The sequence below is a fragment of the Lycium ferocissimum genome, chromosome 7 (assembly GCF_029784015.1).
Source record: "Lycium ferocissimum isolate CSIRO_LF1 chromosome 7, AGI_CSIRO_Lferr_CH_V1, whole genome shotgun sequence".
NCBI classification, from domain to species: domain Eukaryota; kingdom Viridiplantae; phylum Streptophyta; class Magnoliopsida; order Solanales; family Solanaceae; genus Lycium; species Lycium ferocissimum.
In genome coordinates, this window is record NC_081348.1 from 62,673,364 (window position 1) to 62,695,990 (window position 22,627).

Consider the following 22,627-nt stretch of genomic DNA (forward strand, 5'->3'; position numbering starts at 1 on the left):
CTTGAAACACCGATAATGAACACTATTCACTTCACCCACATGTTTATTAAGTCTTTCTAAACCCTTATTCCAACTTCTAAAACCATCCACTGTGAAAGGATCGCCTACTTGTTTTCCATGTCCTCCCGTCTCATTTTTAAACAAGTAACAACATAAGCAAAAAGCTGCATCTTTTTCAATGTTGTATTCTAACCATCCCGAATATGAAGTGTTGAACCAATCAGAATGAAAAGAAAGTGGTTTGTCACCAAAATATATTGTTGGAAAAGCAAAGCGATCACAAGGTTTACACGGACCCTTGTTAATTTAATATCTCCTCACTCTATCATGTAGATTAGGAGAATAATCTGAAATTTGTTTTCTTTTAGCAGGATCGGATTCAAGAGGACCCAAATCCAACATCTTGTCTTTACCTGATGGTCGAGAAGGATTGCCATCATCGATGTTGTGAATATCTGGACATGGAGGAGAGCTTAGCGCAGGAGAATTTGAAGTGGTTTGAGGCTTGAAAAATTTTGTGATCATATCAATTCTCACTTCACAATTTCAACCTGTTTAAATACAAAATATTAATTTAATTCAGATCACATTCTAGCATCAAATATGAGCTTTGCAATAAAATATAATGTTAGGAATTTCACAAATTGGGTAGAACACTCAAATACCCCTGAATAAAGTTTATCAAGTGCTCTGTATGATTTAAACTCTATTTATGGACTTCTAGTATGGAGCAACACTTAGATACACTTATTCAGTGAGAAATAGGCTAAATTTTAGTAAAAGAAGATAGCTAGAACAAAAAGATGGCAATAATAATTAGTAAAATAAGAAAGGTATGAAGAATTGGAGAAATAAATACCTGAACTTGTATTATGCCTATGTTGCGATTGAAGATGAAATATGTTTGCCTCACTTTGATTCTGGACTTTGGTATGGAGATTGGAGAAATAAACTTTATTTTTTAACCCTAACTTTCTTGTTTCTCATTTGTTTTGATTTAATATTTGATTTGAAAAATTGGGATTTGGGTAAAAGTAATAATTTATTAGTTAACTTTATAATTTGTTTTTTTTTTCTGAAAAAGAAAGAAGAAGAAAGGTGTTTTGAGAAAGAAAGAAGAAGAAAGATGCTCTGGGAATTGGAAAAGAAAAAAGAAGAAAACGTGTTTTGAAAAAGATGGAAGAACTAAGAAGAAACGTGTGCTTTGGAAAAGGCAAAAAAAAGAAAAAGAAAAGTGGGGTCACCTTATGCTGGCAAAAAAGGAAAAGAAAATTTTGAATTGAAAAAAGTGTCTCCAACGCGAATCGATCCCGCGTACAGCGGGACAAATTCCCTTCACGTCTCCCTCCTTTGCCAGCGATCCATCAGCCACATAGTTATGGGTTCCAAACTGTTAATTCTTATACTTGACTATAATTTTCAACATAAAAATAGGACATACATTAGCGGATGTGGGTTCCCGAGAACCCACACCGCTACTGTAGATCCACCCCTGTGAAGACATCGAATTTAAATATCATGTTGACTTTGAACTCCAAAACGTTGGCCATTCATTTGTAATGCATGCTTGCTGCCTGAAATATTTTTCTCTGAGACTAATGTATCATTGATGCATATTTGCTTACAAGTATGGATTATTGACGTTACTGTTTTTGCATTTGAAGTTTAACTTTGCCAAAAATTCTCACTTTTGCATGGTTAGAAAAAAAAACAAAATCCCCTCCAACTGCAATGATTGAAGTTGAGTATGTGTCATGCATTTAGCTAACCTTCCTTTATGCAATAATCCACCTACGTCATATTTAATTGCGATGGAAAATTATACCACCGCCACTAACCGCCCAATTCATTCAGGAAACTTATTTCATGATTATCCCACATCGAAACTTTCTTCCTTACCTCCCGCCTTTTGAAAACTATATAAAGCCCATACGTTTATGTTGTATTAATCACCTATCTCGGCATATTTGACCCACCCTAGAGTTTGTGCTTTGATTTGCTAGAAAATACCAGTGATCGGGTAATTTCTTTTCTACAATTTTCCTTTTTTTTTTCTCCCTTTTTTCTTTTCCATTTTGGTGTGTTTTATGTTCCCTTCTTCTTTTGCAGCGGTGGATCCGTTCTTGAACCATAACAATGTCCTTATCGATGGAGTGTCTTTATCAACGGAACACCCAATTTAACAGAGTGTCCTCATTGACGAAGTGTCCCTATCAACATAACGCCTTTATCAACGGAATGTCCTTATCAACGGAATACCCACTTTGATAAAGTGTCCATACCGAAGGAGTGTCCTTATCAATGGAATATCCATATCGGCGAAATGCTTATATCGACGGAATGTCCTTATTGACAGAATGCCTAAATCGACAGAATGCCCACTCCGACGGAATGCCCACTCTGACGGAATGTCCTTATCGACGGAATGCCCTTATAGACGGGCTATCAAAGTGCAAATCCACGACGCCAAAAGTCCATATCGACAGAATATCAAAGGACAAATCCGTGGTGCCAAAATGTCCATATCAATGGAATATTAAATTATAAATTCACGACGCCAAATATCCATATCGAAGGAACAGCAAAATATAAATCCATGACGCCAAATATCTATATCGACGGAATATCAAGCAGCAAGTCAATGGCACCAAATCTATAACAACGGAATATCAGAGGACAAATTTGCGAAAAGGCCAGCTTAAGGTGCAAAGGGACTAAACTAGTCCACCTTAAGACATGGAAATTTAGAGATACTTTTAAGGATAAATCCGCCAAAGGCCAGCTTAAGGTGCAACGTGAATAAACTGGTCCACCTTAAGGCATGGAAATTTAGAGATCCTTTTAAGGATAAATCAACCAAAGGCCAGCTTAGAGTGCAAAGGGATTAAATTAGTCCACCTTAAGGCATGGAACTTTAGAGATCCTTTTAAGGATAAATCTGTCAAAGGCCAAGGTTCAAAGGGACTAAATTAGTCCACCTTAAGGAATGGAAATTTAGAGATCCTTTGGCTTGAAGACTATACTTGGCGATCTTTGAAGGCTTCAACTTGGCACGTGGTGGATTTGAGATTCCAACTTGAAGACTCAATGGATTTGAAGACTTCAACTTGCAAACATGGTGGATTTAAAAGTTTAACTTGAAGTCTGGCGGATTGGAAGACTTCAACTTGCAGATGTTGTGGCTTTGGACTTCAACTTCAAGAGTTGGCGGATTTAACGCCTTCAACTTGAAACCGGTAGATTTACAGAGCTCAACTTGTTGATTTGACCACTTGTTAAGAGGTTGCAGTCATCCCATTGGAGAAATCCATTTGCCATGGAGATTTTCCCCCATCGGACCATCGTTATTTAGTGAAGGTCCAAATTTTAATAAAAGGATGTCTGTATGTACGATCTGCATGTGCCTTGTCAGACGGATTCATTCCATCATACTTCACTTAAACAACGCATAGAGTGATGTATTTTTTTAACTCGTGAGATTGAGCTTAGAATGAAACTCTAAGCGGCCTACGTACCTCGGTGAAGTGGATCAAGTCATTCCGTAGTTCAGAAAAATGAGTTTTTTTTTTGTGTCCTAACTTTTGCCTAGGCCGCCTCTCGCGAGGTTTTCAACCGAACGGACTAATTTTTTTTTTTTTTTTGGCCCTGCACAGTTTTTACTCCTGCGTGCCAGGAGTAACATGCAGTTCATGCTTGTACGTCAAGGAGCATCATCTTGCTTCAAGGATAGTACTTCTTCAAGAACTTTGCGTTGATTGGACCGATCCTCATGCCATCCGCATCAACAAGCTTGTAAGCGCCACTTAAATACGCTTCTTGTTCTATCCCATTTTGAGGTGAATTTGCCCCCAGACTTATAGGAAACGATGATGGGTTTTCTTACTGCAAGGACTTGATCTCCCACTTGGAAGCACCTCAAGCGAACTTTTTGTAGAAGGCACGAAATAGACGGGCTTGATAACATTCAAGATTTTGTTGAGCCTCCAGCCTTTTCTCATCAAATGCTTCTAACTCTGCAAGACGCAATCGAGCATTTTCCTCTTCGGTGAGCCATTCTTGAATACCAAGTCGTAAAGAAGGTATTTGGCGCTCGAAGTGGTAGGACTTTGCTTCAACTCCATAAGCAAGCGAGTATGGGGTTACTTGCGTTGCGTGTCTTTGTAAGTCGTCCTATATGCCCACAAAGCTTCTTCCATTTGTTTATGCAAATCTCATTTGGACTTGGAGACAACCTTTTTCAACAAGTTACACAGAGTCTTATTGAACGTTTCAGCTAGACCGTTAGCAGCAGCATGATACATAGAAGATTTACGCTGCTTGAAACCGAAGAGATCACAATTCTTGTTTATCAATTTGTTATCAAATGGCTTGCCATTATCCGTTATTATGTAACAAGGAATTCCAAAGCGGTAGATGATATTTACTCGGATGAAGTTCGCAACATTCTCATTCTTCACTTCCTTAAGAGCGACAGCTTCGGCCATTTTGAGAAGTAATCGGTTGCAGCCAAGATGTACAAGTGTCCACCAGAAGATTTCGGCAACAGACCAACGACGTACAACCCCCAAGCGTCAAATGGCCAAGATGTGATAGTCGGGTGTAATGCTTCGGGCGACTGATGTATAAAATTCGCATGAAACTAAAAAGCCTTGCATCTTCAAGCATAGTCCAAGCAATCCTTCACCATTGTTGGCCAATAATATCCCATCCTTTTTATGTGGAAGTGGAGCTTTGGTTCAGATTGATGTGATCCACATACTCCTGAATGTGATTCTTGCAAAGCTTAGACTGCTTCATCCTCCCTCAAACATCGCAAGAGTACTCCCTCAAAAGATCTTCTATATAAATTATCCTTGTAGTAAAGGAATCAAGGTACACGACAATGAATTTCAGTTCTTCTCGAGTCTTCGACGATCCCATAACTCAAGTAGTCAATGATGGGTTGTCGCTAGTCTTCCTTCGCAGCTTCAGAAATAGCTACGAGATGCTCAAGATCTTTTTCCGCGCCTTCATCCTCATTTAACAGAGGTACTACCCATTTCTGGCAGATAGTCACTTGTGTTTGATCTGGCAGAGTTAGCGTTGAAGCTAGAGCACGAAGCGTCGGCTTTCTTATTTTCCTTTCTCGAAATGTCCTGAAGAGTCACATCACCAAGCCATCCTATCAACTTCTGAGCATAACCATGATAGGGGAGTAATTCAGGCTTCTTGACTTCATAGCTTCCCAAGAGTTGATTGATCACCAACTGAGAGTCACCAAAGACTTGCGAATCGCAATCGCTTCATGTCGATGTACCATTTCAAGTCCAAGTATTAGTGGTTGATATTCAGCGACATTGTTAGAGCAACGTTGTGTCAAAGTAAAAGAGTATGGTAGAACTTCTCCCTGCGAAGCAACAAGCACCACACCAGCACCAGCTCCATCACGTTGTGCAACACCATCAAAGTACATTTTCCACGGAGCTTGAATTTCGACGACCATTGCATCTTCATCAGGAAGTTCATCAGTTAGCTCCCAATAATCAGGTATCGGGTGATCCGCTAAGAAGTCCGCTAATGCCTGTCCTTTTACAGCTTTTTGAGGGATGTATGTAATCTCAAATTGTTGAAACTGGAGGTACCACCTTGCTAGTCGATCACTGAGGACTGGTTTTGACATCACAAACTTGATGGGATTTGCTCTGGAAATAAGGCGAATACTATGAGCTTGAAAGTAGTGCTTCAACATTTGAATCGAGAAGACTAGCGCCAAACACAACTTTTCAATTGGCGTGTAATTCAAATTTCATTTAGTGTCATCATTCTGCTCAAGTAGTAAAGAGAATTTTCTTTCCCTTCACTATTTTCTTGGGCCAACAACGCTCCAACCGACCTTTCTTGTGCTAAAATGTATAGTATCAATGGTTTTCCAGGTATAGGGGCAACTAGAACTGGAGGCTTCATTAAATATGACTTGATATTCTCGAAAGCATTAGTACATGCTTCGTCCCACTTGAAAGGAGCGTCCTTCTTCATGAGACAACTGAATGGTTGACACCTTCCAGCTAAATTCAAGATGAATCTCCTAATGTATACTAGCTTCCCTTGCAGACTTTTTAACTCATGAATATTTCGAGGCTCGGGCATTTTCAAAATCGCATCAACTTTGGCTTGATCAATTTCAATTCCTCGATGTTGAACAATGAAACCAAGGAATTTTCCAGAAGTAACTCCAAAGGCACATTTCAATGGATTTATTCGAAGTTGATATCTCAGAAGTCGCTCGAACGCCATTCTCAGGTCTTGCAAGTGGTTGCTCCTCTTTCTTGATTTTACAACCCAATCGTCTACATAACATTCAACATTTTTGTGGATTAAATCATCAAAGATATTCTGCATAGACCTTTGGTAGATGGCACTAGCATTTTTCAAACCGAAAGGCATCACTTTGTAACAGTAAATACCCTTGGGTGTACGAAACACAGTAAGCTCTTCATCTTTTGGCACCATGTGAACTTGGTTATAGCCGAATAAACCGTCTATGAAAGACATTGCCTCGTAACCAGTGGTAGCATCAATCATCAACTCTGGGATGGGAAGCGGAAAATCATCTTTAGGGCATGCATTGTTAAGATCCCTAAAGTCAACGCAAACTCAAATTTGGTCAGTCTTCTTCTACACGGGAACGATACTCGAAATCCACGTAGGGTATTGAACTTCACGAATAAACCCAGCTTCAATGAGTTTGTTGACTTCATTTTCAATCAAAGGAACCAAATCGTCTCCAAGTGCCTCTCGGGCACAGCTTTAACGGACGGCACCATTCTTGACCTCCAGTTGATGGACTGCTACTTTGGGATCTAATCCAGGCATCTCTTTATATTTCCTTGTAAGTGTCTTCTACATCAGCTGTTAGAAAAACACTTAGGTAGGTGAGACTTGGGTCTTCATCAGTACTAAGATTAACTTCTTTCAAGGAGTCTACTGTGGTTTTCACCCCTTCTTCAAGTTCTGGAGGAGCATCTCTAGTATCTTCATCCCCTTGAGGATCACCATCATTGAAAGAGATGTGTGGTTTTCACCCCTTCTTCAAGTTCTGGAGGAGCATCTCTAGCATCTTCATCCCCTTGAGGATCACCATCATTGAAAGAGATGTGGTAACACGAGGAGACGTCCTCCAATCTCTCGGCAACCTCCATGTGAAATGAGGTATCTTGATCACTTTGTGTAGTGATATGATATGAAGAGCTTACACTTTTCTCATCTTCCTCATGCTCCTTGGTATACACTATAGTGTGAGACTTTGCTTTTAGTACCTCCCCACATGAAACCACAGGGTTTGTTTGTCGCCTCATTCTAGAAGGAATCAAACTTTATATATCCTTCTGGGTTCTAGGCAAAGCGAGCGTTTTCACGCTTTTGATAATTTCTGTGGACCTTGTTCTTCTTCTTCATCTTCAACGGCTCTAATCTGTCAAACACAGAAGCTTTTACGGTCGACTTTCCAAGCCGATCAAACACTAAAGGCCTTTTATTGGAAGCAACAGACTCATCTTCCACAGTGATGTAGTTGGTACTTGCCCTTCTTATGGATATGCGAACTGGTGGAGGTTGTTTGTATCCCAAACCTTCACGTGATTGCATCATGGTAGCTTCTGATGGAAGTTTCCCTAACTTTGATGGCTCGTTGGGGTTGTACCCAGCCTTGAAAAATAACTTATAAGCATTTGGATCAAAGCCTTCATTTGCATCAGTGTCATATTTTGCGGCGGATTTTGAGCCACAAATTCTCGAAGTAGCTTTGAAGATAAATTTATCGCATCAATTCGTCTGATAGGGAGACTTAGCCCCACTAGCATATTTACTTGAATGTCAAATGGTTGACCTTCCTCTTTCTTCACCTTTGGGACATAGCGGAGTGCAGGAGTTGTCTTTTTCTTCTTCAAAGACACGATGTTCCCTTTATTCGGATTGGAGTGCGGCATCTCAGCACCAACTTCGGCTTTTCCAATAGTCTCCTTTGCTCCTTTAGTTACAATTTTATCACTCTTGGTCGTTGTGATGTCATCGACTTTTTCTTCATAATGTAGTTCTTCAGGTAGAACTTTGCATTGACGAAGTGTGACTCAAAGATCAATAAAAGGCTTATCATCAGCAACTATCTTCTTTTCGACACTGCCTTCGAGATACTTCAAACATTGATAGTAGGAGGATGGGATAACTTTGTTCTCGTATATCCATGGCCTGCCAAACAGCATATCGTACGAAGTCTTGCGTTGATGACATGCATCCATGTGCTTGATTGCAAATCTTTGATGGTAATATCTAATTTGATAGCACCTATCGCCCTTCGCCCTCCCCCCCCCTCCTTAATTGAATCTTTGTATCATCTAGCGACTTTCAGAAAGTTTTTCAGTCGTGATACCAAGATCCTTCATTGTGCGAATAGAAAGAATATTGTCATCCATGAATGTGATTTTTGTATCACATGCGTGTGCCTTTTGGAAAGAAGATACAGGCTTTTCAGATGACGATAGAGACAGTGTTGATAGGCTTTCATCCTTTTTTTTTCAGTATTGAAGCATGATGCCTCAATGTTGTCTCGAGCAGTCTTATTGAGGAACCAACTTGGTAGGAATTCCTCAAAAGTCACGGGACGTCGTGGTTCTTGGTGGTAGTCCTCCACTTTTGCTTTCTTCGGATGCTCAACTAATTTTTGCTTCCTCGGTCTTCTAACCATCTTCTTCCTACTTGGTTGTTTAGATGATTCTTTTTGTGGACTTATTTTACAGTGTCTCCGCTTAGTCACTAGAATCCAACCTTCATCATCAGCTTCATCAACCTGGGTTCTATCTTCCTCCAATGGTCCTTCCTCATATTCTTCAAAGCTGCGTATCTGAACCGGATCGAAAGAACCAAAGGTGATAGATACTTGATTCAAACTTGCCTTCTCATCGTCAAGCAGAATCTTCTTTTCATTAGCCAACTGCATAACTTTTTCCTTGAAAACAAAGCACTTCTCAAGAGCAGTCGATGATACTTGCAATAGTTCGGGTCGTTTATTCTTCCAGCTTTGTTGGGCCACTTCATCTCTAGTAAATCAATGAGTTTTAGCTCAAGTAGTTCACCAAAAATTTCAGGGACATTAGAATCCAGGAAGGGGTATTCTCTTTCTTGCATCTCCTTCAAGGTCAACTTTTGGCTTGTGTTATCTTGGAAAGAAGTTACTTTCATACGCTGCTTCTTGCTCACCTTCGTCGTAAACTTTACAGGCGAGACATTGACGTTAATGGACTCTTTGTTGTCACTCTTAGGAACGAACTTGCTCTATTTCTTGGGCTCCTGCTTGTCCTTTCCTTTGCGAGAGTCGTAGATAGGCATTACTTCATTTCCAGTAGAAGACATGCTCAACTCCATGTCATGAGCACGAGTATTTGGTTCTTCAAAAGACTTTGGCTTAATTCCTTACAAGATGTAGTGAAGCTTCCAATGCATTCCTTGAATACACATCTCTATCGCAGAAGCTTCGCTGAGCCTATCTTTGTAATTTAGACTTGCATTTCTCCATCGATTGATGAAATTGATAACTGGTTTGCCTTTCCTCTAGCGAGTGCTTGTAAGTTCAACCATGATCACGGTATGCCTTGTGCTATAAAAGCGATTGAGGAACTCCTGCTCTAGTTGCTCCCAACTATCGATAAAATTAGGCTCAAGATCAGTGTACTAGTCAAAGGCATTTTCCTTGAAGGAGCGGACGAACTGCTTGACAAGGTAGTCTCCATAGGCCCCCACGTTGTTACATGTTTCAGCAAAACGTGCAATATGTTTCTTTGGATTTCCCTTGCCTTCAAATAGTTGAAATTTGGGAGGTTGTGTTACACCTCGTAGTTTTTGTACATTGAGGTTCGCTAGGTGTTAGTTGCTCAGTTGGGGACACTGGAGTTATTGTCGAAGATATATGAGATTACATGTGCTTATCTTGGGGATATGAGGTTTTAAGCTCATATAATAGGTCATGGAAGGATTAGAGAACAAGTGAATTAAGGAGATTAAGCTTTTGGAACTTTGGGAAAAAGTTGGGCAAGATTTCATACGATGATTTTGGTCTAACTTGGAGAACGAATATATCTTAGCATATGAAGAGTTTTGAGGTAAAGTAAAAGCCTAAATTGAAGTTCAAGAAGTCTAGTTTCCAACGCAACAAACCGCGCATCGATCCGACATCGGAATCAACCGTTATGAGCATTTTAAGACAGTCTGTCAGAGCAAAGATTAACTCTGCGCGAACGCGCCTGGAGGTGGCGCGAACGCGCAGAGGAGCCAGGGGATAACTCAGCGCAAACGCACCCCAAGGTGGCACGAACGCTGAGCAAATTCTAGGTCGGTGCAACCCGACTCTAGAACATTATAAAAGGGGGCTTACCCCCTCATTTTTCATCCAAACACCCCTCCAAACTTCCCAAATATTCTGGAAATTTCCCCCAAACTTCCAATCATCAAATTTTAATGCGAATTAAGTATAATCTCCAGATTCAGGTTGAGACAGCGTATAGTTACGATTATAATATCGTATTGCGATGAATCTTGGCTGGAATTCAAGGCAAATATTGAAGATATTGCGGTTCTAGTGGGAGTAAGGTATGAATCTTCCTTTATTGCTATTGATTTAGGTTTATTTACGAAGGTAGAGCTATTGAATGATCGTGTAACGAAATTGTTGGTTGAGAAATTGGATAAACATCGTGTGGGATGTTTTATGGAATATTTTGGTATGGATGATGATATTGTTGACGTTAGAATTGTTGTTGTTATGTTGGTTGTTGGTATTGTGGTTTCGGGCTAGGGATATAAACAGGGGAGATGCTGCCCGAATTTTGGCAGATTCTAAAGGATTTTAATTTAAAGACTTGAGATAGGCATATGACTATAAGTCTAACAGTAGTATGATTTCTTTTGAATGTAGATTTACGAGCTCGAGAGGATAAGCGTTAAGTTAAGTAGTAGGATATCAATCATGTATGTTAAGGCTAGTCCCTTTCTTTCTAAATGCATGATTCCTATGTTATGATTCCATACATCTTTCCATAACATCCTTATTTCCCAAAAAGCTAGAAGTTTATGATTCTCAAGGTTTTTATGATGCTAACGATAGATGTTTCCTATGATGATAATGGTGATGATGATGATCCCATTTCTAGAAATTCCAAAGCTTATGGATTTGATGCTATTATGAGATTATTGAGTTTATTATCATCCCGGACGCGGATGCCCGGACGAGGGATATATGGTTAAATGGATCGGGCCGTTCGTTCCGCGGCAATATATATATATGTGATATATGGATTGGGCTGCGCGTTCCGCATCAATATACAATATTTTATGGATCAGTACCGCGTCCCGCGGCTATTATATATATATATATATATATATATATATATATATATATATATATATATATATATATATATGAAAAGTGTTTTTTTTAAAGAAAGCTAAGCATGCATGATGTTTGCCTTAAGAGAGACAATCAGATGTACAGGTTATCCTTAACTTATGTTATATTCCATATCTCTTGCTATGTTGTTATTCATGCCTTACATACTCAGTACATTATTTGTACTAACGTTCCTTCTTGTGGACGCTGCGTTCATGCCTGCAGGTAGACAGGTAGGCAGACCTGATTCGTAGGAGCTTTATCAGCGGAGTTTCAGAAAGGCTCCAGTTGTTTCGGAGCTGCAGCTTATTGGTACTTCTCTTTTGTGTATATACTTGGGCACGGCGGAATCCTGCCCAGTCCTTAAGGATTCTTGTATTCTATATATAGAGGCTCGTAGACAGAAGCATGTATCTAGATATTCCATAGCCTTATCAGTTCATATTGTTGCATAGTATTTTGGGAAGCTGGTTGGCTTATGTTTATGGGCATGGTTGTTGATGATTACATAAAGATGTGCTATTATCTTGTGATACATGTCCTTATAGGGTATAACGCACATGAGCTATCTTATGGTCCACTTAGAAATGGTTATGAGATGTATGTTTAGAGGTACTCGATAGGTCAGCTCCGGGTGCCCGTCATGGCCCTCTAATTGGGTCGTGACAGGTTGATAACCAGTGGGCATCTTGAAGCTATTAATTCTTGTAGTGTACAGCTATGCGTTAGTAAAAGAAGACTTAGCGGCAACTTTGTACCTATCCTTGAGAGTCCCTTCGATGAACTCCTTTAATCGGTCAAGTGGGATCATTCCTTCAGAAGAAACTAGAATTTCCTTGGTAGGCGGTGCTTGTTTTGCACGAGGTTCAGCCTCTTGTGCTTCTGGACCCTTCCCAGGTGCATGGCTGGATTCTCCTTCCATTAAGCCATCCATCTTGTCCATTAACTTTTCAATCCGAGCATCTTGATTTTGCACATGCTTGGCCAAGCCGTCGATTACCTTTGTCAAGTTTGCTAGTGTCTCCTCCATAGATGAAGCGTTAGTTACCATTGCTTGCATAACTATTGGGGATGTTGGAGAATGGCATGGATTGTCGCATAAGTTGATCTTTGACTGGCTAACTTCATGTGGTGTGAGTGGAGAGGATCTGTCACTTGAAGTATCCTCATCTTCCTTCATATTAGAGTTCTTGGATCCAGAGAGATCAAGTAGAGCTAGAGTCTTCTTAATCTTTTCAGCGATGCTGCTTCTTTCCTCCGATGCATTAGTAGAGGATCTTTCTCCTTTTGGGGATGAAGATCCGAAAACAGGAGTTGTTGCGGACGACACTTGGAGTGCCTGTTGTCCTAACATGCTTGCTTTGCACCTCGTAATTGGTCCAATTCTACCGAAGATAATGTCGAGGATGCTTTCTACATCAGCAGAGTGTCACGACCCAGCCCCGTGGGCCGTGACTGGTGCCCTACTTAGGCACCCACATGGACTTACGAACCATATCGTCATATTAAGGCTATTTAGATTTAGATACGTTATTCGATCGAGCGATAACAGACGTCGTACAATTACCGGAACGAACATTATCTTAAGCGGTCGCCGTGCGGTACGAACGATCATATCAAAATCGAAGGGTGGCGGAATACACGTCGCCGTATGTACACACATACAAACATAGGGGCCGGATTGGCCATAATAACATACGGGGCCGCTTAAGAACGCAAATCAAAACCACATACGAACAAACCGGACCCATGACCCACAAATATGACTACAGGCCTCTACAGACATACAGTACAGACAAACATATGACGGGACAGGGCCCCGTCGTACCCGAATAGTAGCAATGTATAGAGTAGGCATAACAAAAGACATATACCAAATATGGGCTCGACCCGGCGGGAGCACTCGAGAATAGCAGAATAGGGAGCCTAACCGGAGGCTCGCCAACCGAGCGTCTGTGACTGCGGGCATGAAACGCGGCCGAAAGGGGGTCGGTGACGGAAAAAAGTACCGAGTATGTAAACGGAGGTATAGTATTCCAAACCATGACCGGAATCGAATATACGAAAAAATACATGTATAGCAAATCAAACCCGTGCGAAAAAATCCAATGTACGAAATGCAAGTAAAACAAAAATCATGCATAGGGTTCGGGAACGTGGTCACCCCCCGACGCCGGTGCCACAACACATCATACTCCGTGTTTTCAAATCTCCGTACATCTCCGAACACATCATAACATCATACACATCATATCATCGTAGCATATCGTATGCCATATCACATCATAACGCCATAAACGGTAACCGGCCCCATGGCGAGGTCTCGGAAACCGTAACACATCATCATGCCGAATATGTCATAGTGCGCACGATCACAAAACCGGCCCGGTACCGGCGAACGAAATCATAATCATTGGCACGAGCGCAGTAGTGCGTAAACCGTATGCATATTAAAAGTAAGTTCCGGAGACTCGACACATAATTTCATATACATATACCTTAGGATCGAAGGCTCAAAATGAGTATCGGGTTAGTCGAATTAACATACAAAAGTCGCGGACTTTTAAGTTATCAATTTTTGAAAAATACATCGTAGGTTATTCTCGGAAAATTTAGTATCATTCATAACGAAGAACGTTCAAATAACATTATAGGGCATTTCAAAGGACCTTAGAGTCATAGGCAAACGTTTTCTTTTCATATCATACGAAAATGAGACAAACAAATCAAATAAGGGAATTCTCGGGACTTGCGGGCCCACCTCGGATCAAGTCGAGGCGGCGGATGAATTGCAAACATTAGGATCCCTAAAGTCATCTATGAGAGTTTCGGAGCGATTCGGATACATTTACGGTGTTATGGAGGTTTAAGCATTCTTTCAACCAAATGTAAAGATTTTAGTTCAAATCTCATGCGCCGAATGAATAGTACTCAAAATCAAACTTAGATTTCCAAGAGCAATTATCCCCGAGGTTCCGATCTTAACCTAGTATGACTAGGACATGCCAAATGAAGAAAATGTAGGCTTTACATACCTTATGGGCGCCTTATGCTCGCTTAGACTCAAATCCGTTTGCTCCCAAAATCTACAAATGGTCAAGATTACCAAATGTAAGTGATATGCCTTTGGGAGTTTATTCTTAGCCTTTATTTGCCTACAAAAATTTGGGCGCAAGACCTCCCCTATAAATCCAAAATCCCGAGAATTAAACTCGGCCAACATAGCAACAACCAAGCCAACAACAACATCAATAACATCAACAATCGAATTAAAACGCATTCTAGCATGAATAGTATTACTTTCTTCATAACGCAATAACTTTCATTACGATTTCACACTTTCAATCCCATATCAACGTTTTCATATTTATCTACTAATTCAAGGCCATTCAAATACAATTAGGACACATTTCTCATTATTCTACAAAAATATACAAAATTTCCATCAAACCATAATCCATCCCAACTTTCGCAAATGCAATAAAACTACAAAATTTGCATTGCCTTCTTCCAAGTTCATTAACAATGACATTGATTCACCCTTACTTTCATAATTACATAAAACTATATGAACACACCAAATTCCCACAACAACATACATGCCAATTTCAATGCCGACTTGAGTCGTTAAACCCTCATTCACATCATAGATGCCACAACGACACAACTAACAACCAAATGAAATTTAATTCATCATCCTTCCTTCACCATAGCAACATCACACGGCCACCACACACACACACACCCACACGGCTCACACCACACACACATCACCATTCCATGATTTTCATTCATTTTCACACATTACAATAATCACACAACAAGCTAAATACAAGTAGTTCACCATTCCTACACAATACCGCAACACACAACTACTCACTCACACACACATATACGGCCACACTTACATGCACACACAACACACAAATTTCATGCTTTTCTTCCATTCCCAGATACTACAACATATATATATATATATGTATCTCCCATAACATGAAAAGAATAAAGTTCTTACCTTTTCTCAAATTTTCCACTTGCCACCAACGTAGTCTTCTCGCTTAAATAATTATACCACGTTGAAGAGAATCTTGAACTTAGTAGGAATCCAACAAGAGATGAATTTTTGGACCAAGGATTAAGCTCCACAATTTTTTTTTCTTCTTCCTCCTTGTGGCCGAATGGCCTATATATATTCTTGTTTTCTCTCTTTTTCACTTTGTCTTGAAACTTCTATATGTTTCATGACAATTAAATGGTCCCTTTTTATTTAATTATCACATGGATAATTAAAACTCATGGGCTTGGGCCATGTATGGCCGGCCACCCCCTCACCTTGGGCCTAAATTTTCTCCTATTTTTTTTGTTGAGCCCAATTAGCTTGAAATCTTGTTTTATAATTCCCGAAGCTAATTTTTGAAATTCCAATTTTGCCCTTGGCCTTCTCCGATGTCTTTGGGCCAATATTTTTCCATGAACAACATAGATACGTTAACTAAGATCAAATATTGACTTATGATATACAAGTCACAATTATTTCAAAATTTTCGAATATGCGAAATTGCGGGATATAACATCCTCCCCTTTTAGAACATTCGTCCTCGAATGTTAAATTAACCTCGGAGTATATCACGGTAATTCGGGAGGTCCTTTTTTAACTACATACTCGTATTTACTCGGATCACTTATGAGGGCATTCGGCTTCCCGATTCCTGCTTTTTCTATCCCAGCATATCTCTTGTTTCTATATTTAACAATGTTATTGTCCTTTCTTTTTTAGTCTAGCCGTCAACATCTCTCACCTCCTGTCACACTTCTCGGTTCCTTACAACGTTATCGTAACCCCGCATTATATCAAACAGATTCATAATTAGAGCCAGACGCACAGAAGCATATCGGACGGGTTCATGATCAGAGTCAAATGTATTGAATTATGCCGGACAGACCTGTAATCAGAGCCAGACGTATAGAAGTATGCCAGATAGATCCGTGATCAGAGTTAGACGTACAGAGATATATCAGACAGATTTGTAATCAGAGTCGAACGTACAGAGATATATCAGACAGAAACGTGATCAGATTCAGAAGTACAGAGGCATAATAGATAGAGCCTCATCAAAATCGAAGGGCGAAGTATAACATACGAATTATGGTCAGAGTCAGACCACTTTCATTAATGCCTTAGTGACTTACGAAAATTTCCCTGTCGACGTTTCACTACTCACTCTAATCGTTGTCTTACCGCAAAAGTATCGTTACCACACATCCGTTCGCGATGTTTCCACATTCTCATCCGAGTTCTTTTACACACTCACTTTCTTTCCAAATATCGTCGCATTAGAATTTTCTTTTTCGACCTTAGCTGGTAGCGTAATCAAGGTCTGTCTATTTGGTAACATTTGTGCCCTACCTTCCGCTTTGTCTCATGTGTCCCGTTTAGTAATACCTTTCGTTTATCACACATTTGTCGTCGGGACTCGTCCCTTAATCAAGATATTATAGCCACCGAGGAAAATCATACACATACATGTACGTTTACTACCGTCCCGCTTACAAACATTTCCAACCACCATTCAATTCTCGTTACGAATCCCGAGCGGTAGTGCACTTTCTTTTTCTCACCCATTTAGTCCACTCACTTCGTCCGCACGACTCTCCCGGGGTACCGGCTACTCCACATATTCTCTTTTCCGTTAGGTTACCCCAAATCCCCATTTATCTCTTATACTTACACTTGTGAAAATTTCATATCCTTCCCGTGGGGTCACCCATCCCGGAATTACTGCGGTTCCAAAGACGCTTAACCTCGAAACTTTCGTGCGTTTTATTGCGTCATTGCTAATATAATTGCGTCGACTGCCCCACACAACCTTTGTCACTCAATTTAGGGCAGATCGGGGTCTTAGTAAATTTTCCGACAGTTTTCGTAGCGGGTCCCGCCCCAATCTAAACCATACAATTACCATACGCCTCTTCTGAATCTTCAATATTCACTTTCGTCTAGGGTTTCTAGATTTATACTGGTGACGGGGACCCCTCAGTCGCTCTTGCTTTTAACCACTGGGTCTTTAATCCTCTTAAATTTTTCGTTACCGTCATTGCATAATATTCTACAGAAGTCACACACATAGGAAATTCTAGGAAACTCATATACTTATAAATGATCAATCTCGGGTCTGACCTGGGGAGCTGCCGTGAGAAGTATGTCCATCATCATCCTCATCTGTCCGCCCCCATCTATCCGGCTCCCGCTATTACCCGCATCCGAATCGGAGGAGTATAGATAACCGTGCGATTCCCCGGTTCACCGATGACCGGGGACAAAGGACAGGGAGTAGTCCGTAGCACTCCCGAGGTGGCTCCGTTCGACATGGTGCTCCATCACAGGAGCAGCTGGCATATTCCCGGAAGTCTCCTCCTCCGTTGTCCCAGAAGAATGCTCCGATGTGTCATAACTATCCTCCTCCGTGGAGGTAAGAAACTCTGGAGGAGTCATCGCCGGATCCTCCGAGGGATCTGTATCATAGCCACCCTCCGTGGAATCCTCTCGCTCTAGGGGTCGAAACTCGGAGGAGTTTTAGCCGGGTCCTCCGACGGATCCGTATCATAACTGTCCTCCGTGGGATCCTTCGGGGTCTGTCTCAATCGAGTAGCTGGGGCTCTGCTTACTCGATCCTGGTGATATCCTAGGGGCCTTCTTAGCACCCCCATCCCCATCGTCGGAAGCCGTCCTCTTCATTCTTTATCAATCTACAATCACGCGTGGAAGAGGATCAGAAACAATTTTCCAAAATACTGACGCTGTTGCTCTTTTGGAGCCTCGCTGTAGACACAGCAATTCGTTGGGAGAAACCATCCTAACAATACGGCTCTATCGCACGATCTAAGATCCAAAGAAAAGTAACACCCTAGATGTCCTTTAGCTTCCTATTTATAGATGTGGTGCACAACACACCGATAAACAAGACTCTACGAGACACGGCCTGTAGACATTCTGAGGACAAACCGCTCTGATACCACTTCTGTCACGACCCAGCCCCGTGGACCGTGACTGGTGCCCTACTTAGGCACCCACACGGACTTACGAACCATATCGTCATATTAAGGCTATTTAGATTTAGCATACGTTATTCAGATCGAAGACTGATAACAGACGTCGTACAATTACCGGAACGAACATTATCTTAAGCGGTCGCCCGTGCAGAACAGTCATATCAAAATCAGAAGGGTGGCGGAATACACATCGCCCAGATGTACACACACATACAAACATGGGGGCCGGATTGGCCATAATAACATACGGGGCCGCTTAAGAACGCAAATCAAAACCACATACGAACAAACCGGACCCATGACCCACAAATTTGACTACAGGCCTCTACAGACATACAGAACAGACAAACATATGACGGGACAGGGCCCCGCCGTACCCGAATAGTAGCAAATGTACAGAGTAGGCATAACAAAAGACATATACCAAATATGGGCTCCGGACCAAGGGGAGCACTCCAGAATAGCAGAATAGGGAGCCTAACCCGGAGGATCGCCCAACCGAGCGTCTGTACCTGCGGGCATGAAACGCAGCCCCCGAAAAAAGGGGGTCAGTACGGAAAAAGTACTGAGTATGTAAAGCAGGAGGTATAGTATTCCAAACCATGACTAGAATCAGAATATACAGAAACAAATACAGAAGTAGCAAATCAAACCTGTGCGAAAAATCCAATGTACGAAATGCAAGTAAAACAAAAATCATGCATAGGGCTCAGGAACGTGGTCACCCCCCGACGCTGGTGCCACAACACATCATACTCCAGAAGTTTTCAAATCTCCGTACATCTCCGAACACATCATAACATCATACACATCATATCATCAGAGCATATCAGATGCCATATCACATCATAACGCCATAAACGGTAACCGGCCCTATGGCGAGGTCTCGGAAACCGTAACACATCATACTGCCGAATATGTCATAGTGCGCACGATCACAAAACCGGCCCGGGTACCGGCGAACGAAATCATAATCATTGGCACGAGCAGAGTAGTGCAGAAACCGTATGCATATTAAAAGTAAGTTCCAGGACTCGACACATAATTTCATATACATATACCTTAGGATCAGAAGGCTCAAAATGAGTATCGGGTTAGTCGGAATTAACATACAAAAGTCGCGGACTTTTAAGTTATCAATTTTTGAAAAATACACCGTAGGTTATTCTCGGAAAATTTAGTATCATTCATAACGAAGAACGCTCAAATAACATTATAGGGCATTTCAAACGGACCTTAGAGTCATAGGCAAACGTTTTCTTTTCATATCATACGAAAATGAGACAAACAAATCAAATAAGGGAATTCTCGGGACTTGCGGGCCCACCTCAGGTCAAGTCGAGGCGGCGGATCTGAATTGCAAACATTAGGATCCCTAAAGTCATCTATGAGAGTTTCGGAGCGATTCGGATACATTTACAGAAGTTATGGAGGTTTAAGCATTCTTTCAACCAAATGTAAAGATTTTAGTTCAAATGCGGCGAATGAATAGTACTCAAAATCAAACTTAGATTTCCAAGAGCAGAATTATCCCCGAGGTTCCGATCTTAGCCTAGTATGACTAGGACATGCCAAATGAAGAAAAGGTAGGCTTTACATACCTTATGGGCGCCTTATGCTCGCTTAGACTCAAATCCCGTTTGCTCCAAAATCTACAAATGGTCAAGATTACCAAATGTAAGTGATATGCCTTTGGGAGTTTATTCTTAGCCTTTATTTGCCTACAAAAATTTGGGCAGCACCTCCCCTATAAATCCAACATCCCCGAAAATTAAACTCGGCCAACATAGCAACAACCAAGCCAACAACAACATCAATAACATCAACAATCGAATTAAAACGCATTCTAGCATGAATAGTATTACTTTCTTCATAACGCAATAACTTTCATTCTGATTTCACACTTTCAATCCCATACCGACGTTTTCATATTTATCTACTAATTCAAGGCCATTCAAATACAATTCGGACACATTTCTCATTATTCTACAAAATATACAAAATTTCCATCAAACCATAATCCATCCCAACTTTCGCAAATGCAATAAAACTACAAAATTTGCATTGCCTTCTTCCAAGTTCATTAACAATGACATTGATTCACCCTTACTTTCATAATTACATAAAACTATATGAACACACCAAATTCCCCACAACAACATACATGCCAATTTCAATGCCGACTTGAGTCGTTAAACCCTCATTCACATCATAGATGCCACAACGACACAACTAACAACCAAATGAAATTTAATTCATCCTTCCTTCACCATAGCAACATCACACGGCCACCTACACTTATACACACCCACACGGCTCACACCACACACATCACCATTCCATGATTTTCATTCATTTTCACACATTACAATAATCACACAACAAGCTAAATACAAGTAGTTCACCATTCCTACACAATACCGCAACACACAACTACTCACTCACACACACATATACGACCACACTTACATGCACACACAACACACAAATTTCATGCTTTTCTTCCATTCCCAAATACTACAACATATATATATATATATATGTATCTCCCATAACATGAAAAGAATAAAGTTCTTACCTTTTTTGTTGAGCCCAATTAGCTTGAAATCTTGTTTTATAATTCCCGAAGCTAATTTTTGAAATTCCAATTTTGCCCTTGGCCTTCTCCGATGTCTTTGGGCCAATATTTTTCCATGAACAACATAGATACGTTAACTAAGATCAAATATTGACTTATGATATACAAGTCACAATTATTTCAAAATTTTCGAATATGCGAAATTGCGGGATATAACATCCTCCCCCCCTTTTAGAACATTCGTCCTCGAATGTTAAATTAACCTCGGAGTATATCACAGTAATTCGGGGAGGTCCTTTTGCCAACTACATACTCGTATTTACTCGGATCACTTATGAGGGCAATCACTTCCCGATTCCTGCTTTTTCTATCCCAGCATATCTCTTGTTTCTATATTTAACAATGTTATTGTCCTTTCTTTTTCAGTCTAGCCGTCAACATCTCTCACCTCCTGTCACACTTCTCGGTTCCTTACAACGTTATCGTAACCCCGCATTATATCAAACAGATTCATAATTAGAGCCAGACGCACAGAAGCATAGCGGACGGGTTCATGATCAGAGTCAAATGTATTGAATTATGCGGACGGACCCGTAATCGAGCGGACGTATAGAAGTATGCCGGATAGATCCGTGATCGAGTTAGACGTACGGAGATATATCGAGACGTATTTGTAATCGAGTCGAACGTACGGAGATATATCGAGACGAAACGTGATCGGATTCGAAGTACAGAGGTATAATAGATAGAGCCTCATCAAAATCGGGGGCGCGAGAGTATAACATACGAATTATGGTCAGAGTCAGACCACTTTCATTAATGCCTTAGTGACTTACGAAAATTTCCCTGTCGACGTTTCACTACTCACTCTAATCGTTGTCTTACCGCAAAAGTACCGTTACCACACATCCGTTTGCGATGTTTCCACATTCTCATCCGAGTTCTTTTACCCACTCACTTTCTTTCCAAATATCGTCGCATTAGAATTTTCTTTTCGACCTTAGGCGGTAGCGTAATCAAGGTCTGTCTATTTGGTAACATTTGTGCCCTACCTTCCGCTTTGTCTCACGTGTCCCGTTTAGTAATACCTTTCGTTTATCACACATTTGTCGTCGGGACTCGTCCCTTAATCAGTATATTATAGCCACCAGAGGAAAATCATACACATACATGTACGTTTACTACCGTCCCGCTTACAAACATTTCTAACCACCATTCAATTCTCGTTCTGAATCCCGAGCGGTAGTGCACTTTCTTTTTCTCACCCATTTAGTCCACTCACTTCGTTACGCACGACTCCCCGTAAGTACCGGCTACTCCACATATTCTCTTTTCCGTTAGGTTACCCCCAAATCCCCATTTATCTCTTATACTTACACTTGTGAAAATTTCGTATCCTTCCCAGGGGGTCACCCATCCCAGAATTACTCTGGTTCCAGCACGCTTAACCTCGAAACTTTCATGCGTTTTATTGCGTCATTGCTAATATAATTGCGTCGACTTCCCCACACAACCTTTGTCACTCAATTTAGGGCAGATCGGGGTCTTAGTAAATTTTCAGACAGTTTTCGTAGCGGGTCCCGCCC

General features: G+C 40.9%; 1 protein-coding gene across 1 annotated transcript; it reads right to left on the reverse strand.

The window, feature by feature from the left end:
* Positions 1-3,915: 3,915 nt before the first annotated feature.
* On the reverse strand, positions 3,916-4,484 carry LOC132062416 (uncharacterized). The gene is made up of 2 exons (XM_059454990.1): positions 4,233-4,484; positions 3,916-4,170 (listed from the first exon to the last, which is right to left on the reverse strand). The coding sequence occupies exons 1-2, from the start codon at positions 4,482-4,484 to the stop codon at positions 3,916-3,918; spliced, it is 507 nt and encodes a 168-aa protein (XP_059310973.1).
* Between the last annotated feature and the right edge of the window lie 18,143 nt (positions 4,485-22,627).

Bases quoted from the DNA above. Each gene is read 5' to 3' on its own strand.
- LOC132062416 (XM_059454990.1), bottom strand. From the start codon at position 4,484: ATGGCCGAAGCTGTCGCTCTTAAGGAAGTGAAGAATGAGAATGTTGCG. The intron at 4,171-4,232 runs GTTGTCTCCAAG...GTGGGCATATAG, and splicing joins TGTGTAACTTGTTGAAAAAG to GACGACTTACAAAGACACGC.